Below are 23,378 nucleotides of genomic sequence, written 5' to 3'. Positions count from 1 at the left end.
TTTTAATGCGAGAGAATCAGATTTGAATTGGGTTTTTCTGTATCTTCATACTCGACCAGAGGCCTAAATATATAAAAAGAAATATAAAAAAGGGACACGCCATCTTGAAATCGATGATTCCTAAATCTAGGAATAGGTAGTTGATATTTGTGGGCTGGGCTTCTGTGAAAAGTCCGCCTCGTGGTCTCTTCTAGCTGAGGAGGCCGGAGGGGAGAACGCGAAATCCCAGTCCTGGGCTGCAGTTTCCACTTCCCCGTGGAGTCTAATTTATAGCTGCCTCTCTTCGTAGCCCTGAGGGACAACAGCGTGCGTCGCCTGTTACCCCATACATTTCTGTGGACAAATTTTGTGCATACTTCCCGCGATGGCTCAGCTCCAGACACGCTTCTTCACTGACAACAAGAAGTAAGTAAGCTCCTCTTTCTCCTGCCAGGGATCCCTTCGGTATTACCTTGTTGGTCCCTGTCTTAGTCCTATTCACTTTTAAACACACACACCCTTCTTTTAATTTTTTGGTGTATTTTTCCACTCAGGCAGAATTGGTACCTCTAGAGGATTTCTCAGGATCCAACCTCTGGTATCACCTCTTTAATGCCGAGCTTCTCAGACTATACAATTTAAATTGTGAATGTGGCGGGGCCGCAGGGCTTCAGGCATGCTTCCCTAATGAAAGAGATTATGTAATTGAACAATGGACCAAGGCGTTGCAGGCAGTGGTATTTCAGTTTCTGAAAACAACAACTTCATTTTTTCATTTTCTTTTTAAGTAGATGATAGACGATGCTTTCCCAAACCAGGCTAGAAAGTGGAACTCTGAAGAGGGGTTTGGGAAAACTTTTTTGATGAGTGTGAAGTCAAAACAGTTACTGATTTGTGTAATTATATACATACATATACAGGTATACGTATTTGTATATACGAGGTATATAGCTTTGTGTGTGTGCATAATGTATATAAAAACATTTTCAACTATAGTCCCCAGGTCTGTAGCATTCAGTTGAAACCTGCTTACATTCTGCCTCATGGAGTGTTTGTAGTTTTATGAGTTGACCTGGTAAATCATAGTCACTCCTTATATCATTGCTAACAGTATACATAAATTGTATTATCAATGTACATCAATATATATATACTTAAGTCTCAGTACTTCTCAAGTAATGTAATGATGCAATAACATGGCCACATACTTTTTCTAGTTGAAATTTTTATTATTGTTGAGTCACATGAAGTCTTAAGAAATAAATAGGCCACTGTATTTTTAACCCATGCGATAAACTAGTGTCATATATATATATATATGTTTGTGTGTATATTTAAATCTTCAAAAATATATAATTGTTCTGGGCAATAAAATGAAGGGGTAAAATTATTTTTTATTCACCTATATGTCGTCGTCGGCAGCCGTCCGTCTCGAGAGACGATGGTGTAGCTTCTTAAGAGTCCATCTGCACCGCCGAGAATGGCTGTGCAGTCCGACTCGGGAGTGACATGGTATCTGTCTCCTCCCGTGCGATGACGCTGAAGCTACAGAGCCTGGGCAGGGTAATATGGAGGGTCTGCTGTTGCCCATGCAGCAGACCCCCCCTCTCTTCGCAGCTGAAGGGTCCAAGGGAAAGATGGAGTCAATACAGCTTGGGTTCAGGTGCGCCGCAGGAGTTGCCGGTGTTGACCACAACATCAAACCGCCTTAGGGACTCCGGCTCCGGATTTTCTGTCGGGGTTTACTCCCTTAGCCTTTCCCCTGAAGAGGTATGCCGCAAGGCAGCGGAGGTTTTTTGGAGTCAGAGTTTTCCTTCTCCTATATGTATAGTTTTCCTATACACCTATATGTATAAAGTTACATATATGTATATTCAGATATGTGCATATGAATTATGCTACTCCTTCCACCCTACCCCCATTTTACTGACCAAAATGGTAAGTGAAAGGAAGGATGAAAATTTTTAATTTCTATGTTTTGTTACCTATTGGAGCACCTAAGTAACTGCTTATTATTTTTGGCATGATAGATATATAACTATAGCCTTACTACTCAAGTGTAGTTTGAGGACCATCATCATCAGCATAACTTGGGAGCTTGTTAGAAAAAGCAGAATCTCAGCCTCCACCCCAGACCTCCCTGTTTAGAATCTACATTTTGGCAAGCTATGAAGCTCCTCTTCCCCCACACATTGTGGCAAAAAAGAGGATTACCACAGCATTTCTTGAAGAGCCCTGTAAATTCTACCTTACCATGTTTTGAAAGTTTTCCATTCCCCTCAAATACAGCCTTAATTTTGGCTTTATGGAGATTCCTTTTTTCTTTAATTTTCCTTTTATTTTTTTTTTATAAAAACTTTGAGATGTAATTCACATACAACATAATTCACACATTTAAAGTTTCCGGTTCACTGGTTTTGCAGAATTATACAACCATTGCTACAGAAATTTTAGAAAATTTTTCATTACCCTTTAGCTGTTACCCCCAGTCCTTCCAATCCCCCGGACCTAGTCAATCATTAATCCACGTTCTGTCTCCATAGATTTGTGTGTTCTGGACATCTCATATAAGTGGAACTCTATATGGGCTTTAGTGATTGGCTTGATGAGCCACTCGCGTTGTCATATGTATCAGTACTTCGTTCTTTTTTATGGCCAAATAATATTCCATTATATGGATAATACCACATTTTGTTTCCATTGTTCAGTTGATGGACATTTGGGTTGTTTCTACCTTTTGGCTATTATGAATAGTGATGATGTGAACATTTGTGTACAAGTTTTAGTGTGTACGTATATTTTCATTTCTCTTGGGTATATATTTAGGAGTGGAGTTGCTGGATCAAATGGTAAGTACATAGTTAACTTTTTGAGGAACTGCCAGATGTTTCCAAAGTAGCTGCACTATTTTACATGTTCCACCAGCAGTGGATAAGGGTTTAATTTCTCCACATTCCCACCAACACTTGTCTGTCTTTTCTTTGGTTGCTGTATATCACACTTAGTGAAATAGGATAGGTGGGCAATTTAATAACTCTTAGCTGCTGTTTTGCTGCTCTCCCTGCATTCCTGTGCTTTTGCTCTCTTTCTATCCCTCTTTCACTCTGCATCCTTTCAGACTCTGCCCTCCCATCCTCCTTTTCTGTAGTTGAAATGACCTATGGTTTCTTTGTTCTCCCATTTTATATGTTATTCATGACATCATTCTTACGTAGTTTCATTGTATTTGGCTACCAGACTTGAACCCTTTCTGAAAACAGAGACCATGGTCTTAATTCATTTTGTTTACCACATGTAGCAGAATGTTTGTTGAATGAATAAATGCACATTAGTTAAAATAAACCTGTGGACTTAATCTTGATGTGTTATTTCTTTTTTATAGATATGCAGTAGATGATGTTCCCTTCTCAATCCCTGCAGCTTCTGAAATTGCTGACCTCAGTAACATTATTAATAAATTGCTGGAGGCAAAAAATGGTGGGTATATATGTTCTGAAAAGTTAGGACAGGGCATACTACTAGTAGGTACAATAAATTCCATCACATTTTAATGTTATTTCCTTTTTTGGCCTTATTTTATAATACCAAATGCATTTTATAATGGTAAAATGTACAAATCATAATATGGGTTTCCCTGCTACATGATACTTTGAAAAATGCTTTGAAATAAAAGTTTTCAGGAAACAGTATTTCATTTTAATCTGTTGTAAGATTGTGGAGATAAGGTAGTTGAGCTTTAGGAATACAGGTTTTAGTATAACATCTGTGATGCTGAGGAACTTAAGACATTGTGATTGTGCTAAAGAGGGCTTAGTTGGGAGGCAGAGAACAAAGATCTAGGTGCTTGGGACCCAGTTGCTATGCTTCTGCAAAACAAATGGCAGTGTCAGTATTTGAGTATTTATTTTGTATAATAACAAATGCCAGTATTAATACTGATCTTTTTAAGTATTTGGGATTCATAAAATGAATGGTTAAAAGTAAACATGTAAGAGTATCAAGTAAAACATTTATCAAGATACAAATAGTAAATATATGCTAGATGTGAATATGTTATTAGCCCATAAAATTAATATAAACAATGTATGCAAAAATATTGATTAAACAAGATTGGCCATAATTTAATAATTTGAGTTGCATGATAGGTTTATTATAAATTTTATTCTCCATTTTTGCATATGTTTGAAATTTTTTATAACAAGATGGTTTTCAAAAAGTAAATTCATGCCCTTCCTGGGTGGCTCAGTTGGTTGGAGCATTGTCCCACACACCAAAAGGTTGTGGGTTTGATTCCTAGTCAGGGCACGTACCTAGGTCAAGGTGTCTTTCTGGAAAGCAAAGGGTCACTGGTTCAATTTCTGGTCAGAGTACATGCCTGGGTTGTGGTTTGGTCCTGGTAGAGGGTCATGTGCCAAAAACAGCCAATTGATGTTTTTCTCCCTCTCTCTTGCCCTCCTTTCCCCTTCTTTAAAAATCAATAAGCATGTCTTTGGGTGAGGATTTTAGAAAAACAGCTTCCTCAGTTTAAAAAATAAAATTAGAAATAAAAATCTGAAATCTGAATAATTTACATCTTTAACTCGAGCAATGACTCACTTATCCAGTTTATACAAAAAGACAAACCAGTGTCACTGAGAAGTTTAGAAAATATGCAAATATTTGGATAACAACAAACAACCATGTATTGGTATTACAAAGCTTCTATTGCAAGATTATTCTTTTTCCAGTTCAAAGACTTTTTACTAGGTAAAACATATGACATTTTTTTTAATATAAAAAAGTATGCATCAGAATCTATATGTCCGCAATGAAAATAAAGACAGGTCTGATAGGAAATGCTGTGTGAATGTCTGAATCAAACTTGCTAGCAATGAAGAGATTGTAGACTGTACCCGTGAAAAGCTGTTCAGAAGCACTATCTCAAACTTAACAGAAAAGTTAGGAAATTATTTGAAAATGAAGGAATATATTAGGCATTAGTTTATAATTTTCACCTCGTTCCTTCAACTAAGGTAGAATCTAAGAGCTTTGAAGCATCAACATCTGCTAAAAAATATGCTTGCATCTAAATGGTTCTCTGTTGACGAATTTCATTTTTAAAGATCACACTTTATGTTATTTTCAATTATTTATGTTTAAATCTTCTATTTCATGTATGACTTTACTTTTCATTTTTTAAGTTTTTTTCAAATCCCTACCCAAGAATATGTTTATTGATTTGAGAGAAAGAGAGAAGTATCAACATGAGAGAAATATCGATCAGTTGCCTCCCTTACATGCCCCAGCTGGGGACAGAGCCAAAACCGAGGTATGTGCCCTGACCAGGAATCCAACCTGGAACATTTTGGTGAAGGGAAGATGCTTCAACCAACTGAGCCATCTGGCCAGGGCTATTTACTTTTTATCCTCACCTGCGGACTATGCTTAGAGGAGAAGGGGTTAGGGGGCCGGGAATGGAGAGAAACATTGATGTGAGAAATATTGATTGGTTGCCTCCCATAGGCACCCAGACCAGGGACCTAGGCATATGCCCTCACCAAGAATGGAACCCATGGGATGATGCCTCAACCAACCAAGCCATATGGGCTGGGACCAGATTTCAGATTTTTGAAAAGTAACTATCCAAATAGTAAATGAGGGAATTCTTTCAGAAGGATTATCTGTAATAAATGCAGAAAGAATAAAGATTCTTTAGCATGTTATAACTTCAAATGAAATAATGGATTTAAGTAGTGATTTTCAGTAGCTGCTAAAATCATTAATTAGGTAAAAGGTTGATAGAGAACATGATGGGTGGGATCATATTGACACCTGAGCCCAGAGGTGATCATAATATTCATAAAAAGAGATTCAGTGAGATAACGTGCTTCCTGATGTCATGTAAAAGGAAATACATAATACTGTATTTTTGCCCCTAATCCCCCAAAAAGGGCAAACCTGAAGTCTAATAATTGTTTAGGTCTGCCTCATGTACAGGATATATAATGGGTAAAGGAACATGTTAAGTGACACCTTGGAGCCCTGGCTGGTGTGGCTCAGTGGATTGAGCACTGGCTTGTGAACAAAAAGGTCGCCTATTAGATTCCCAGTCAGGGCACATGCCTGGGTCGTGGGCCAGGTCCCCAGTTGAGAGCGTGCAAGAGGCAACTGACCAATGTTTCTCTCTCTTTCTCCCTCCCTCCCGCCCTCTCTAAAAGTAAATTTTAAAAAAATGACACCTTGGAAATGTAATCAGCCCAAACCAGATGTTAGAAATATTGAAAGACAAATGACCCAGTTTTTTCAACAAGTAAATGAATGGCAAGAGAAATAAGGAAACTATTAAAGATTATTATTGTAAAATATATCAATCAAATATAATTTTTGGACTTTGGATGCTGATTCTAAAAAGCTTACTGTAAAAATATTTATGAAATAAGGAAACATGAACATTGATACTCAAAGCAATAATTATTGAATGTTCTTTTAAATGCACATTTTTTCCTTTTATTGTTCAGTATTTTAATATGACTTTTTAAAGTCTTTATATTGTAGAGGTACATACTAAAGATTTACAGATGAAGTGATACCATAGCTGAAGTTTGCTTTATAATAAAGCAGTGGGTGTGTGGAGGGAGAAGTATAGGCGATTGTCCATGAGTTGGTAATTGCTAAGGCATGTGATGTGGGTGGAGATTCATGTTATTTCTACTTCTGTATATGAAATTTCTCATAGACTAAAATGTTTTTAAAAAATTAAATAATTATACCACCAAGAAAAGCAAAACAATTTTACCAACAGAACAAAGTGTTTCTGTTCTTAAAAATAACCTATTATACTGGGACATGTGGCCTGATTATGCCATGGAAAAATTCTGGAGAAATTCAGAGGCCACATTGGAATAATAGGAACCTGTTTGTTTTGTGGTCTCTTACATACATCTGCCAATACCACTTCAGGTCCTAAGAGTGATGATTTTATTATGTATTTTCTTTAGAGGTCCACAAACATGTGGAGTTTGATTTCCTTATCAAAGGCCAGTTTCTGCGAATGCCCTTGGTCAAACACATGGAACTGGAAAACATCTCATCTGTAAGTCCAATTGTTTACCTGCTCTATTTTACTTACTATCAGGTAATGTAGGTAAACTCCATTTAGAATCAGCCTGAACCTTCAGTAACCAGTATCCTTTTCATTTAATTTTTTTTTCCTTAAAATTTGATATTCCAATTTGAAATCCTCTCTTCTGAGACTATATTATTTAAGACATACAGGTGAATGAATATGGAAAGATAACCTTCATACTTGTGAAAGAATTGTCAAGAAGGGTATAGTAAATATATGTTTATTACTCATAAAGATGTACAAAGTGTGCACATATAACAAGTTATAGGTTAGGTTATTGTGATTCAAAATGATTTTTCTCCTTTTCCTCTGATTTTCAAACTTTTCTTAATATAGCGTTTATATTGAGTTGGCCAAAAAGTCCGTATGGTTTTTTCCATAAAATAAACAGATTTTTCATTTTCACCAATAACTTTATTGATTTGGATATTTTTAGTATATTGGCTGTCTCCCACGTGGTATAACGTTTATTGTTCTCAATTAATGTCTGGATTGCTATCAGCTCTGATTGTGGAGCAAGCATTGTGCAGCGAGAAACGTCTAGCATGAAACTTCACAAGCCACTTTTAACACATTTGATCAATCTCAGTACCTTTTCCATAAACTGCACAAATCTCTTTTTTGTGTTTCAGTTGCCTTTTTACCTTTCTTGAAATAATAAAGTTGCATATTTTCCCATCTTCAGTATTAAAATGGCTACACAGAAGTTCACCAATTTTGATTTTTTTTTTAACCGCATGATGATATGACAGCTGTCACAATACAGTAACAAAATTGTTTCGAATGAAGTTAAAGACAACTAAACGCTACTACAGCCATCTTTTAGAAAAATACAAGTGAACTTTTTGGCCAGCCTAATACATAAAATTTCTCATTTTAACCATTTTTAAGCATACAGTTCACTGGCATGAACTATGTTCACAATGTTATACAGCCATCACTATCCATTTTCATAACTTTTTCATCATCTTAAACAGAAGCTCTGTACTCATTTAACAATATGCTTTTGTGATTTTATAGTTTAGATTTTCTTATACTCCCCCCCGCCCCCCACTTTCAGCATAAGTCTTCCAAGGTCATTACTATTTCTTAATGTTACTCATAGCATACTGTTAGATCAAATAAAGTTCTTTACCTTTTCTATGGGTCCAAATTTTCTGGCTTATGAAGGGGACAGACATACAGGAGATTATTAAACTGGGGGTCCTGTATCTTCATAATGTACCATTTTAAAAGACTGTACCACCTGATTGATTTCTGGTTTCTCTGTGACTAGGAAGAGGTTGTGGAACTAGAATATGTGGAGAAGTATACTGCACCTCAGCCAGAGCAATGCTTATTCCATGATGACTGGATCAGTTCAATCAAAGGGGAAGAGCAATGGTATTACCAGATGAATGTTCTTGTATCCTTTTTCTCATGCCACACCTATCAATGCTTTTAAGTGCATGATGGGAATATTCTCTGATTTTTCTGTTCTCTGTAAATATAATGTATGATATATGTATCAGTGACCATACCAAAGATCTTTACGTTCACTGAAGGTCAAGCAGAAACATGTATTAGTAAGTTTTCTTTTCTTTGTGAAGAGGTAGTAACATTTATATTCTGGATAGGTTAGATAAGGACATTTATTTGATTTGAGTACGTTGCTTTTAAGACCAAGGATTAATTTGTCTTATAGACAGGGAAAATATCTTTTTATAGTCACCTATCTTCCAGCCTGCTACCATGCAAATGCAGATCATGCCGTTTTAGGACTGAAATGGGCAAACTGGAATCAAGAAGTCATGGATGGCTCAGTGCAAACCCCCCACTCACCTTATTTGCCTTACTTGTAAAAATACACCTCCAGTGGTTCATAGTGGTAGCTTACATTCACAGAATGTCTCCCTGGAGTTACTATACAAAGTTAATGTTTTTAGTGGTTTTACTGTTTTTCTATTTAATGGTTTTCAGTGGTTAAATACAGAGTACAACCAACTTGCTTAGTTTTCCTGAGGTTGTGTTTACAACAACAATAAAAATAAAGTCTAGGAATTGTTGGTTATGTTTTTATTTTTAGCATGTCAAGGAGGGCCAAATGTAACATCTTCGGGTCTACTCCAGTATGTTTTAAAATCTTAATCTTCATATTAAAGGAGAGTTTAAAAGTATAATCCTCAAGATTGACTTTGTCATTACGTTAGAAATATCATTGATTTCAGGGTTTGAAAAAACTGCTTTTTGTATTACATAGGATTTTTTTTCTCCTTGCAGGATCTTGACTGGTTCTTATGATAAGACTTCTCGGATTTGGTCCTTGGAAGGAAAGTCAATAATGACAATTGCGGGACATACAGATGTTGTAAAAGATGTGGCCTGGGTGAAAAAAGGTAAGGACTCTGCCTAAACTGAGAGGAATCCTGGCTAGGGATTGGAAATAAGCCCTTTTCAGTGCTGGGGCAGAATATGGACAGGGTAGGAAGTGTCTTCTGTCTCAGTTATTGTGAGGTCTTTGAAAAATATAGTGTTTAAGAAGAAAAGGATTATATAAAAAAACTCAAGTCAACAGAAGTGAATCCTTAAAAGAAAAAAAATCAGATAATATATATTTTCAAGTTAAGATTGTGTTAAACATTTTACTTTTTAAAATTCTATTTATTGATTTTAGAGAGAGAGAAAGAAATATTGATTTGTTGTTCCACTTATTTATGCATTCATTGGTTTCTGCTTCTATGTGCCCTGACCAGAGCTCGAACCCACAATCTTGACATATCAGGACAGTGCTCTAACTAACAGAGCAACCCAGCCAGGGCATAAACACATTTCTTCTATAGTATTTTTAAAGAATCTTCCCTTTATACCATAAGTTAGCTGCTTTTTCAAAGCTGGGCATAATGAGCTTTTTTATCTTTTTAATGTTTTTCTCAACAACAGATTGAATTCTTTGGTTTCAGAACAGTGTGTTTTACATTTTTGTACTAACTTGTTTCTTATTGTACCCTCCTTTCTTCAGACAACTCGCCTTACCTACTACTGAGTGCCTCTATGGATCAGACTATTCTCCTATGGGAGTGGAATGTAGAGAGGAACAAAGTGAAAGTCCTACACTGCTGCAGAGGTCATGCTGGGAGTGTGGACTCAATAGCTGTTGATAGCATAGGAACTAAAGTAAGTACCTGTTGTGTTAGCAGTGACTGAGTTGAGTTAGACTTTGAACTTCTTATACAGAATTTGTTTCCTATGTATATTCATTGTGATTGGCCTTCTTTCATAACAATTGGTGACTAAAGAATATGATTTCAAACAAAAAAATAAATTCTCATACAATAAGAGATGCAGAGATTGACTTCCTTAGTCTGGGTATCTATAGTTTAGAACTTTAAGTAAACTGCAGAAATTTTAAGAAAGCAGGTCAACAAGCCATATATTTATGTAACCTTAAAATCACAGTGACTGACATTTTCAATCTTTCAGCTACTCACAGTGCTGTTACTAGTTGAAAATGTCTAGTTGATCATCTGATAAGCCTTAGCATACACTAAGGTTTGTGTTACTAGAGGTTGTTTACTATTATTGCTGATCTCTATTGTGACAAGATGATAAAAGTTCATTAAAAGTAAATAAACCTGAAGGCACACTGTACTGACTTATGTGGGATTATAAACTCTTACCATTTGAAAGTTCCCTACGCCACTTTCAAGTATTCTGAATTTATGAGTGTTTCTTCAGCATTTCTGTGCCAGTTAATGTAACAGTTAACTTATGACTATTCATACTTGAGCCATCAAGAAGGTTTACATGTTGTCAAGTTCAAACTTAAGTGAATTAATAGTACTTTGTCTTGAGGCTACAAGAGACAGGAACTCATCTTGAATTTTTTTCAGCTTAAAGATTGTGAGATCCAAGGAAAGAGGAAACACCCACATTACAAGCAGGGGGATGATGCATTTAGGTCTCTGTAACCAGGGAGCAGAGGCTTGACTGTGGCCAGCACATCCCCTCTTTTTTATCTCCCCAAGCTGACTTTATTTTCTCTTACCTCAAAACTGGCTTTTTCCACATGGCAGTTAAACCTGGCCTTCAGTATTCTCAGGTTTTACATCTTGTACCATCTGTCCCTGGAAAAAGACTAAATTAAAAAGCAGGAAAAAAACAAGCCACATAATTTGATGGATTATCATTATAAACCCTTCTTCCCTTGATATATATCTGTTCAGTTTTGCAGTGGTTCCTGGGATAAGATGTTAAAGATCTGGTCTACAGGTAAATCAAATCTTTTTTCTTTAACTTTGACTAATGGTATTTTAAAAATTTCAGTGAAAGAGTTCTTTTCTTTTTATTTTTTTTAATTGTTTTTAAATTACAGGTGTCCCATTTCTCCCCCCATTGCTCCCCGCTACCCAGCCTACCCCTTCTCCCACAGTCATTCCGCACTCCGTTGTCCATGTCCATGGGTCGTTTATACATGTTCTTTGACTAGACCCTTCCCCTACTTATCCCCCTTTTCTCCCTCCCCCCTGAAAACTGTTATTCTGTTCTTTGTTCAATTTTGTTCATTTATTTGTGGTATTCATTAGTCTCCTATATCAGGTGAAAGAGTTCTTTTTAACCCATGTTTTACCATAAAAATGGACCAGGGCTTTGTAGGATACAAAGGAGCATAGTATAGAGAAAAATTAGTATATTTCTTTGTGTTTCAAAATGTTTTGCTGCCCCACCATCCCCTTATTTATTGCACAATGTCACTGAGTTGCTGCAAGTGCCAACATGTTTGGTGCACTGGGACATGACTGCCTGAGTTCTCCTATTTAGGAACCTGGAAATAAGCACAAATACCTTAAGTAATTTTGATAACGCTTCACTGTTAGAGGCTTTTCTTAGTTAAGCTGGTTTACTTTTTTAAGAAAATAAAACCAAAGAAACTTTAAATACAGTTTTACCCAGCTTCTTACTTTGAAAACAATAGATTAGAAAGAACAATTACAGGAGGAGGAGAAGGGAGGACTGTTGGGAGGAAGGTGCCTTGACAGTAGGAAGAAGACACTGAAAGAAAAAAAGATTGGGGAAACTCACAGATATTTAAATTTTAACAGTCGTGAGTCTAGGACTATGTATTGCACAGGTAAACAGATCAGAATACCTCTGACACTTCCCAGGTAATTGCTGCATTATGGCATAATACCCTAAATATAGTTTACAAAGTAGAGTCCAGAGGACCAGGAAAAGCTTAAATAGTTTTAAGTAATTAATGTATAAGATGGCAGGAAGTATGTAATGTATTTTAGTAGATATTCCAAAAATGCTTCAAATAATCTCATTTTTGAAGCAGAAAGTGGTTTGTTTAGAAGTTTTCCCCATTATCAAATATTTTATTTTTCGCTAACTCTGGGTAAATGAGATATGTATGTACATTAGTTGTTTCCCTTTAAGGCACTTACAGTCTAGTTTGGAAAAAACTTTTAATATTCATAAAATAGTTACAAAATATAAAATATGTGGTTTTCCATCTGGGGGATTGCTACCTGGCCAAATGATGTCTAACAAAGATTTAAAAAATATATGTATCTAAGAAACACTCAAATTCATTGTTAAAAAAATAAAATAAGAATAAATATGGTTGGAATATATGTCCTTTTAATGTGTTTATCTTGTGGCATTATCTTCATAATATAAATGCAATCCAGTTAGAACTCTCCTGCAACTAACAGTAAGCAATTTTTCATACATATGGTAAAGTAATATTATATTTATAATCTTAAAGACAGCAAGATACCAAACTGGTTAGGTTCTAGGATTTTAACGTACTTCACTTTTTACTTTATCCTTTTGGAAAATTGGTAACTCAGGTATTGTTTTTAAGAATAATTTTCTTTAACCCAAATAAGTAGGAATAGTTCTCTGTTCCCTAGCCAATTAAGATAATGTGGAGAAAGTATATACCCAGAAATGTAAGATTTTTTTGAGACTGTTTGCAATTAATGTTTACCATAAATTTTAAAAATATTAACTCTGATTCTCTATGATACAGTCCCTACAGATGAAGAAGAAATGGAGGAACCCACAAATCGACCAAGAAAGAAACAGAAAACAGAGCAATTGGGACTAACAAGGGTAAGTATTTGTGAGAACTGCTATACCTGGCTTAAGTCTGTATCGCCAGATACAAGGTAATATAATTTTTCCTATTTAAATTTCCCTTTGTTTCCCCTTGCTGCTTCAACCATAATTAAGCTTTCTTTCGGTAGATTTGTAAATATTTATTAAAAATAACTCCTGCTGCATTAATCTGAGCCATTGACTAGTAGCATTGAGTCATGTTTACCAATTGGTAGATTGATTATTTAGCTATTATATTTGACTTCATGGTGCGTTTTGAAGTAGGATCTTTCAGTTGTTAAAGCTTGCACTAAAGTGAAGCATCTCATTACCTATTTAATAATGATTGTTTCATACACTGAGGATGTAATTCTCACTAGAAATGCTCGTTGTATCTCCTAAATCATTAGAAACCAAGAGTTTCATTGGGGTTTTGATTCATTTAGTTACTAGATCCAATTAAATCAAACTCAGATTTCATCCATATTCTTGTTCTGTTAGGTTAGGGAGGTATTTGCCATAATATGATCTGACCTGTACTAATATACTTAATGAGTCAGATATAGAAAATTTTTATTAATTTTTCTCACACCTGTAATGAATGTGCAGTAAGTGAAGCACAAATTTGCATGTTATTTCTTAGAGTCACGAATAATAAGATATAAAAGTTATTGAAAATGAGAATAAAGTAGGATCACAAATGATTTATCAAACTCATAAAATGCAATAAACAGTAGTACTTACTGGTTCCAGCTGAAAGTAGTGATTTGTAATTTAATATATTTTAAACATGGACTGCTGAATTGCAAGAGGAATGATCTGCAGCAGCTCAGCTTCCTTACCACTTAGTCTGGTAGGATGAATTAGAACTTTAAATGCCTTGCCAATTTGGATATTGTGCCAGTTGTAATTTATTGATGCATATTCCTGATCAGCCCCTGAAGAATATATCTGCATAGCATATTCTCTTATTTCTTGCATTATAAAAATTCTTCACATAGAAGGTAGCTTTTTTTGAGAGGAAACTTTTATTTTTTAAGATTTTATGTATTTATTTTTAGAGAGAGGGGAAGAGAGGGAGAGAAGCATCGATATGTGTTTGCCTCTTGCATGCCCCCAAATGGGGATATGGCCCGCAACCCAGGCTTGTGCCCTGACTGGGAACTGAACCAGCGACCCTGTGGTTCGCGTGCTGGCATTCAATCCACTGAGCCACAGCAGCCAGGGCTACCTTTCTTTTAATTTAAGTTTGGCATACATATATTTAAATGTACAGCTCAATGAATTTTAATAATGTATAGTATTCTATAACATGACAATACTAGAATTTATTTATTCTTCTTTTGATAGACATCTAGGTTGTTTCCAGTTTTAGCCACCATAAATAAAGTTGCTAAGAAGATTCTTAACACTTGTCTTTTGGTGTACATGTGCAGTCACTTCTGCATATGTGAAATTGCTGGCAACAGGATATGCACATGTTCAGTTTTTGAATGTTAGATACCGCCAGAAAGTTTTACAAAATGGTTATATCAGTTTATACTTTTAAAATTTTATTTATTTATTTATTTTTAGAGAGAGGGGAAGGGAGGGAGAAAGAGAGGGAAAGAAACATCAATGTGTGTGGCCTCTCGCGTGCCCCCAACTGGGAATCTGGCCCGGCAACCCAGGCATGTGCCCTGACTGAGAATCAGACTGGCAGGTTTGATTCTCAGGTTTGGTTCGCAGGCAAGTACTCAATCCCTTGAGCCACACCAGCCAGGGCTTAGTTTGTACTTTCATTGACAGCGTATACGAGTCAAAGTTACTCCATGTCCTTACCAATACTGGTCAATTTTTTAATACCATAACTGAAAGTTCTTTATGTATTCTGGTTTCAGAGTCTTAGCTAAATACATGTATTACAAGTATTTTCTCCCACTGAGTACCTTGCTGATAACTTTTATTTTAGGTGTGCACTTTTATAAGCTCGCATCCATTGTTCATTTTATTTGAGAAATCATAATATAGTCACTTTCTCGTAGGTTATGTTGGAATCCTTTGAAGTGCTATTTGAAGTGAAAAATTATGCTAGAGTTTGATAGGAAAAAGTTGGATTTTTAAGACTAAAATGATAAGACAAATATCATAAACGTTCTCTGTATTTCTTTCTAGTACCATATTAATATGAGTAATGCTGCTAATAAGTTAATTTGTTTCATTTATATAACAGTAAGGATTTTTTGTTTTTCTCTCAAAATTGCTTTTTTTCCCTCCAGTACTACCTTACTGGAGTTTGTTTGTAGTAACAGTGCCAAAATTGACTTTTTTTACAGCAATATCTCATTAAGTTTTTTTAAATCCTCACCCAAGATATGTTTACTGTTTTTAGAGAAGGGGGGCGGGGAGAAAGAAATATCTATCAGTTGCTTCCTGTACGTGACCCAGCTGTGGATCAAACCTACAACCTTTTGGTGTACAGGACAATGCTCCAGTTAACTGAGCCACCTGGCCAGGGAAACTTTTCTATCTTTTAAAAAAAATTTACATATAGGAAAATTTACTCTCTTTGGCATGTAGCTATAAAACTGCAATAAAAATTTGTGGATAGTCTTTGTATTAGGTTCCCTTTTTTCAGGAAAATTTTTGAGCTGGAAAGAGAGACCTGAGGAATCGTTTGGTCCAGGAGTTAGCAAACTATAACCCAGCAACCAATTTGTCTGTGGCCTATATTTTGTACTAAGAATGATTTTTACATTTTAAAGGGGTTTTTAAACCAAGAAAATGAGACAAAGACTATATGTGGCCTAGAAAAGCTAAAAATTTTATTTTCCGGACTTAACCAAAAACCTTTGCTAATCTCTGATTTAGTGTAACTCTCATATTATAGATGAAATGACACTGAAGGAGGCTAAATGTCACAAAGTTACTAATTTAGATTAACTCTCATTTCAGAATTTTCCCCCTCTTTTACATGTTCTTATATTTAAGATAGACACTATACCTGATTTGGGGATTTTAATTTGAGAAAGTAACTAGAGGTTTTGTAATATTAATGAACCATGGACACATTATTTAAAGGTTCGATGCTAAGGAAATAAAGGTGGTAAGAATAACCTATTTAGATTCATTTAACATGGAAGAGTCATGTAGACTTGACTCAAACCTAGATCTAACCTCAGAGCTTTTTCTACTAACTTCTACATATATTTGACAACTGAAATAAGTTAGTGTAAATATTAATAGTCTTCAAAAGGAAAAGTAGAATAGATGGGGAAGTGCAGAATATAGTGATGAGACGACAAATTGGAGTAATATTTGGGTTGAAATTTCAGTCTGCCCCTTATAAGATGTATGACCTTGGGCAAGTTACCTTTCTCAGCTTTAGTCTCTCCATCTGTAAAATTAAAACAAATACCTATCTTGGAAAATTGTGGTAGAGAAGAAATAAGGCAGGATATGAAAGCCAAAGCATTTGATAAAATATGTCGTGGGTTTCAGAAGTATTGCTACTATTACTGTTTCAATTACTCTCAGCTGAAAATGCTTTCCTTTTTGGGTGTCTTTCCTTTCTAGACACCCATAGTGACCCTCTCTGGCCACAAGGAAGCAATTTCCTCTGTTCTGTGGTCGGATACTGGAGAAATCTGCAGTGCGTCCTGGGACCACACAATTAGAGTATGGGATGTTGAGTCTGGCAGTCTTAAGTCAACTTTGGTAAGACTTGTAAATTCAGTGGTTCTCTGTTTAACTTTGAGCTTTTAAGCGATAAGCTTCTAGAGATGATTCCTTTTAGGCCACCATGGTTAAGTATCATTTCCCTTTTTTTTTTTTTTTTTTTACAGACAGGAAATAAAGTATTTAATTGTATCTCCTATTCTCCACTTTGTAAACGTTTAGCATCTGGAAGCACAGATAGGCATATCAGACTGTGGGATCCCAGAACTAACGGTAAGTCATGTAAACCACTGGAGGAAAAATATGTGTAAATACCATCACTTTCTCTTCTCACTATACATGTATATAAAAAGATAATTTTCTACATTTTTTTTTTAAAGATTTGTTCTGCCTACTAGTAAAATTCAATAATTGTTATCTTATTTTGTTCAGATGGTTCTTTGGTGTCACTGTCCCTAACCTCACATACAGGCTGGGTCACAGCAGTAAAGTGGTCTCCTACCCATGAGCAGCAGCTGATTTCAGGTTCTTTAGATAACATTGTCAAGCTGTGGGATATAAGAAGGTAAATCCTGTTTATGATCCACAAAAGAAATATATCAATTGCCTGTTGTATACAGAGAAAATGAAATGACTACTGAAGTGATAAATATTGATATCAAAAGGGACACCTCTTTGGGGAAGGCCTCTGGTGTTCTGATAGTGAATTGAACAATGTGAAGGCATGAGCCATGCACAGATCATGGCAGAGGAAAAAGTAGATTGGGGGGAGGTGGGGGACGGGACCTGTGCATATTGACAAAATAGCAAGAGAGCCAGTGTTGATGGGAGTAATCAAGGAGAGTGGCAGTACATGAGACAGGTAGTGGTTTTATTGAACAGGACCTTGTAGGCCACGGTAAGGAATTTGGGTTTCATTCAAAGTGTGGTGAGGAAGGTTTTAGAGGTTTTTAAGCAAGGGAGCAAGAATGAAAATAGAGGCTAATATTATAATTCAAGAGACAGAGAATGGTGATTTGGACGATGGGGGTAGCATTAGGGATAGATAAGTGGTTGGATTTTAGGTATATTTTGAAGATAGCTGTTTGGCAGGATTAGCTCATAAATTAAATATAGAGATAGGAATCTAGGATAATGCCCATATTTTCTACTGAGCAATTGGTGATTATTGGTGCTATTTGCTATAATGGGAAGGAGTAGAAAAAGCAGTTTGTGAAGGAAAATCAGGAGTTTTTGGTTGTTTTAAATGTATAGTGCCCACAAGAGTCTGTCGTCAGCCAGTTGGGATATACATACCAAACTCGGTGGAGAAGTTTGGCTAATCCATACATTTGGGAGTTTTCAGCATATAGATTATTTACCAAAAGGGTATATAAAACCATGATTGGGGGATAAAAGTAAAGTAGTCAAGGAACTGTGAAAATGGGCCTAATTATAAACTTTATAAATAAATAGCATTTTCCCTGATATATTTGTTGTAGTAAATCTCGGTCAAAAGGATTAGTATAATCATAGGAAAAATGGTAGAGGTGGTCAAGTAAATACCCAGAATTGTAATACTAAGTGTTATAGAGGCAAAGATGGTGAATTCTATGAAGTTTTAAGGAAAGTATAGGTGATTATTCATGTTTGTTTTAATACCATGAAATACATATAACATCAATGTTTTCATCTTTTAGTTGTAAGGCTCCTCTCTATGATTTGGCTGCTCATGAAGACAAAGTTCTGAGTGTAGACTGGACAGACACAGGGGTAAGAAATTAATTGTGCGAAGAAGAAAATGTATTAGAATATATCTCGTGTTCATGTTTACGGAGTTAATAGTTTCAATATATCTGATATTTATCATTATATATTCTAAGTTTCCATTAACATTATTTGTAAAATCTCACATTTCATTCGAAGGAGAAACAAATTAGCCCTTTAATAGTAGGAAGAGTAAAATTTGAAACTTTGTAGCATTTTTTTTCTCATGAGTATTTTAATGAAATGTTTCAAGAGTCCATAAATTTGCTACTTTAGACTAAATGGATTAAAGTATTTCCCATTTAGAAAAGTCTTATATAATAAATCTAGTTTTAACATGTGTTTAAAGAATTACAGTTGAATTTTTATGTATACATAAGCCCTTATTGCCTAAGAATTCTTTTATAGGCCCTAGGGCTACTTGAATAATTTGTAATTTTCATTTATCTGGAAACAATTAATGTGCTGTCCTTTAAAATTTTAATTTTCTTAAATGGGTAAAACTATTTTAAACTTCAGTTTTTATTACATTTCTTAGCAAATGCTTCATAGAAAAGTACAATACCATATTACACGTTAACCAAATTCAAATGATCACTTTAAAAGTTTTAATATACTGTATTATAATATAGTATTAAAATTGGTATAATCAGTCCTTTTAAGTGTTATTTCTTAATGCAAGTTAACTGCTCATCTTAATTGCTCTGTAATCTAAATCACCATTATGAGGTTTACCATCATATGAGATAACTATTACTGTTTTTGTTTCTTTTTCTCTCCTTTTATGCAGTTACTTCTGAGTGGAGGAGCAGACAATAAATTGTATTCCTACAGATATTCACCTACCACATCCCATGTTGGGGCATGAAAGTGAATGATACATTTAACTACAGAGATTCTTTCTGTAAATGTAATTGATAGAGAACATTCAGATTACATCAATGCAGATCATCCTTGATAATAGTTATTACTGTCTTTTCCTTTACTTTGTATTTATTATATAACAGTTTGCATTTATAAAATATAAAATATAGCCTACATTCTCTACCTTATGTAAACTCTTGAAATTGAGTTTATTTCTTTTTAAAGGTATTAGTCTAAATTAAGATTTGGTTTTGAAATGCTATAAAACCATTTATTAAAATACAGTGCTTGTCCAGTTTTTTAAATTTCTGATGGCGAAACTTTTAGCTGTTTTAAAAAGGCATCTAAAATAATATATTTTAATGGAGAAAAAATTAGAAATACAATTTGCTTTTACTAAAATAAGTGGTGTCTTAACTGTAAATAAGACTTTGTTGGTATTCAGAACATTAGAACATGTAGATGTTCCAGTTTATTAAGAATTTGTTGAAATATTCTAAGTGAAATACTTTATATTACAGAATGTCAGAATCCTTTAGAAACTGCATATAGATCATGGTAATCTGGAATACCTCAAACTTACCGTGTATGTACACAAGAATAGATTCTTTATTTTTTTAAAGATTTTATTTTTATTTATTTGTAGAGAGAAGGGAAGGGGGTGAGAGAGGGAGAGAAACATTGTTTGCCTCTCACATGCACCCATTTGGGGATCTGGCCCACAGCCCAGGCATGTTTCCCAACTGGGAATTGAACCTGCACCTTTCGATTCGATGGCTGGCACTCAATCCACTGAGGCACACCAGCTAGGGTAGAGTACATTCTCTAGACCAAACCTTTCAGTCAGTATTAGGTACAAACATTCTACAAATTTTATATCATTAGCATTGATCTAAATTCTTATGTTATATACCAAATATTTAAAGTAAATCTTCTTAAAATGTGACTTCCATCTTTCATGGATTGGCATTCCTCAAGCAGAGCACTTCAGCTTCTGTGTAATACATGGGAAATCAGTTTGGTCTCATCAGTAGACCCTAATGCAATATATCTTTTTTTTTTTTTAATTAGAGTTTACATACACTATTATATTAGTTTCAGGTGTATCGTCGTCGGCAGCCGTCTGTCTCGAGAGACGATGGTGTAGCTTCTTAAGAGTCTTATCTGCACCGCCGAGAATGGTTGTGCAGTCCGACTCGGGAGTGACATGGTATCTGTCTCCTCCCGTGTTGAATCGACATCTTGCGATGACGCTGGAGTGTCCTCTCCAGTGAAGCTGAAGCTACAGAGCCTGGGCAGGGTGATATGGAGGGTCTGCTGTTGCCCATGCAGCAGACCCCCCCTCTCTTCGCAGCTGAAGGATCCAAGGGAAAGATGGAGTCAATACAGCTTGGCTTCAGGTGCGCCGCAGGAGTTGCCGGTGTTGACTACAACGTCAAACGGCCTTAGGGACTCCGGCTCCGGATTTTCTGTCGGGGTTTACTCCCTTAGCCTTTCTCCTGAAGAGGTATGCCGCAAGGCAGCGGAGGTTTTTTGGAATCAGAGTTTTCCTTCTCTGGTGTGCCCTGACTGGAAGATCGAACCAGCGACACTTAGCTCGCAGGCCGACGCTCAATCCACTGAGCCAAACCAGCCAGGGGGTTCAGGTGTATAATTCCATGATTAAACATATAACTTAAGAAGTGATCACCCCAATAAATCTAGTACCCATCTGACACCATATATAGTTATTACAATATTAAAGACTGTTCTGTATGCTGTGCTTTATTCCCCGTGACTATCCTGTAACTACCGATTTTCTATTTAATCCTTTCACTTTTTTCACACACACACCTCACTCCCCCAACCCCAACCTCTGGCAACCATCAAAATGGTCTATGTATCTATGGGTCTATTTCTATTCTTGTTTTTTTAGATTCCACAGATAAGTGAAATCATCTGGTATTTGTCTTTCTTGGACTTACTTCACTTAGCATAATATCCTCTAAGTATCCATGTTGCAGATGGCAAGATTTTTTTTTTTTTATGGCTGAATCCTATTCCATTCTATACATAGCCCACTTCTTATTTATCCACTCATATATTGATGAACACTTAGGTTGCTTCCATATCTTTGCTATTGTACATAATGCTGTAGTGCAGGGGTTCCCAACCCCTGGGACGCAGCCTGCTACTAGTCCATGGGGTGTTAGGAACCCAGCCTCACAGCAGGAGGAGAGTGGTGGGCAAGTGAGCAAAGCTTCGCTCCCATTACCACCTGAGCTCCACCTCCTGTCCCCCTTCCCCATCCATGGAAAAACTGTCTTCCATGAAACCAGTCCCTGCTGCCAGAAATGTTGGGACCACTACTATAGTGAACATATGTATGCATGTGTTTTCAATGTAGTGTTTTGGCTTTCTTCAGGTAAATCCCTGGAAGTGGAGTTGCCAGGTCCTTTGTCTCTTGTTTCAGCCTTTTTAAAATAAAGATTTTATTTATTCTTAGCGGGGAAGGGAGGGAGAAAGAAGGAGAGAAACCCAACTAGGAACCGGGCCCACAACGGAGGCACAAGCCTCAACCAAGAATCAAACTGGCGATGCCCCTGGTTTGCAATGTAACACCCAACCTACCAAGCCACAACAGCTAAGGCTTTTTAAAGTCTCTGGTATAAGTATTGCTCCCCTCAGATTATGTTCTGTGCTGTTTCCGTTTTCACAAAGTACCTTTTTCCATCCTTTCACTTTGTCTTTCCATATGAAGTGAGTCTCTTGTAGACAACGTATTTAAGTGTCTTGTTTTGTTATCCATTCAGTCACCATGTCTTTTATTTGGAGCATTTAATCCATATGCAATTAACAGTTACTGCCATTTTATAATTCATATTTTTTCTTTATATTCTTAAAGAAGACCCTTTAACATTTCTTGTAATACTGGTTTGGTGGTGATGAACTCTAGCTTTTTGTCTGGGAAGCTCTATCCTTCCATTCTAAATGATAGATTTGCTGGCTAGAGTAATTTTGGTTGTAGGTCCTTGCTTTTCATCACTTTGAATACTTTGTGCCAGTCCCTTCTGGCCTGCAAAGTTTCTTTGATAAATCAGTTGACAGTCTTATGGGAGCTCCCTTGTAGGTAACTGCTTTTCCCTTGCTGCTTTTAAGATTCTCTCTTTGGACTTCTGGCCAAGATGGAGTCATAAGTAGACACCCTTTGCCTCCTTGCATGACCATAAGAAGGATGACAACTAAATATGCAAACCTAACAACCAAGGATTTAAAGAAATATTCATCCAGAAGGATAGGAGAGATGGGGGTGGGGATCCGAGGTGGAAAGGACGGGATGTGGTGGTGGCAAGGCGGTGGCAGTGGCTGGCAGAACAGGTGGTCCCACATTCAAATGTGGTGGTTAAAAGCTGGGATGGACACATGGGGAGCGATCCCAGCCCCAGGCCAGACCATGCAGCCCAGGGTTCCAGTGCCAGGAAGATAAAGCCTCATAGTTTCTAGCTGTGAAATCAGTGGGGATAAGGGTGGCAAAAGAAACTGCCCATCTCTCAGGAGAGTCCGTTTAGAGAGCCCCATGGTCCTAGAACATACATAAACCCACCCACTCTAGGACCCATCACCAGGACAACAGCTGGAAGGGCACCAGTCACATATGGGAAGTGGGTGAAGTAGCTGGAAAACAGGGCGAGTGCCCAATAAGTGGTATTGTTCCCTATCTGTCCACACCCCCACATACAGTGCCACAAAGCAGTGAAACAGGTGGTCCTACCATGGTAAATACCTAAGGCTCCGCCCATTATAATGGAACAAGTGCACTAAGACAGGGAGTCACAGCAGCTCTACCTAGTACACAGAAACAAACACTGGGAGGCTGTCAAGTTGAGGAAACAAAGAAATATGGTCCAAATGAAACAACAGAACAAAACTCCAAAAAAAGAACTAAGCGAAATAGACAACCTATCAG

At 36.4% G+C, this 23,378-nt stretch overlaps 1 protein-coding gene across 1 annotated transcript; it reads left to right on the top strand.

Annotated features, from left to right (window-relative positions):
* The first annotated feature begins 156 nt into the window (after positions 1-156).
* Positions 157-19,716, top strand: WDR12 (WD repeat domain 12). The gene is made up of 13 exons (XM_090282703.1): positions 157-405; positions 3,362-3,456; positions 6,957-7,051; positions 8,361-8,467; positions 9,344-9,459; positions 10,083-10,237; positions 11,287-11,332; positions 13,098-13,180; positions 16,721-16,861; positions 16,990-17,095; positions 17,255-17,387; positions 18,502-18,574; positions 19,359-19,716. Exons 1-13 carry the CDS (start codon positions 365-367, stop codon positions 19,434-19,436), a joined length of 1,269 nt encoding a protein of 422 aa, XP_090138829.1. The 5' UTR covers positions 157-364; the 3' UTR covers positions 19,437-19,716.
* The last annotated feature ends 3,662 nt before the right edge of the window (positions 19,717-23,378 follow it).

This window comes from Furipterus horrens, unplaced genomic scaffold, assembly GCF_987537825.1.
Source record: "Furipterus horrens unplaced genomic scaffold, mFurHor1.1.pri manual_scaffold_1, whole genome shotgun sequence".
NCBI lineage: Eukaryota > Metazoa > Chordata > Mammalia > Chiroptera > Furipteridae > Furipterus > Furipterus horrens.
Note: the sequence above shows the minus strand (reverse complement) of the source record. Positions and strands in the feature narration are given on the sequence as shown.

Excerpts from the sequence above, each read along its gene's own strand:
- WDR12 (XM_090282703.1), top strand. The coding sequence starts at position 365 with ATGGCTCAGCTCCAGACACGCTTCTTCACTGACAACAAGAA. Across the intron at positions 3,457-6,956 it reads ATTGCTGGAGGCAAAAAATG|AGGTCCACAAACATGTGGAG; the intron begins GTGGGTATATAT and ends TATTTTCTTTAG. Across the intron at positions 8,468-9,343 it reads ATCAAAGGGGAAGAGCAATG|GATCTTGACTGGTTCTTATG; the intron begins GTATTACCAGAT and ends TTCTCCTTGCAG.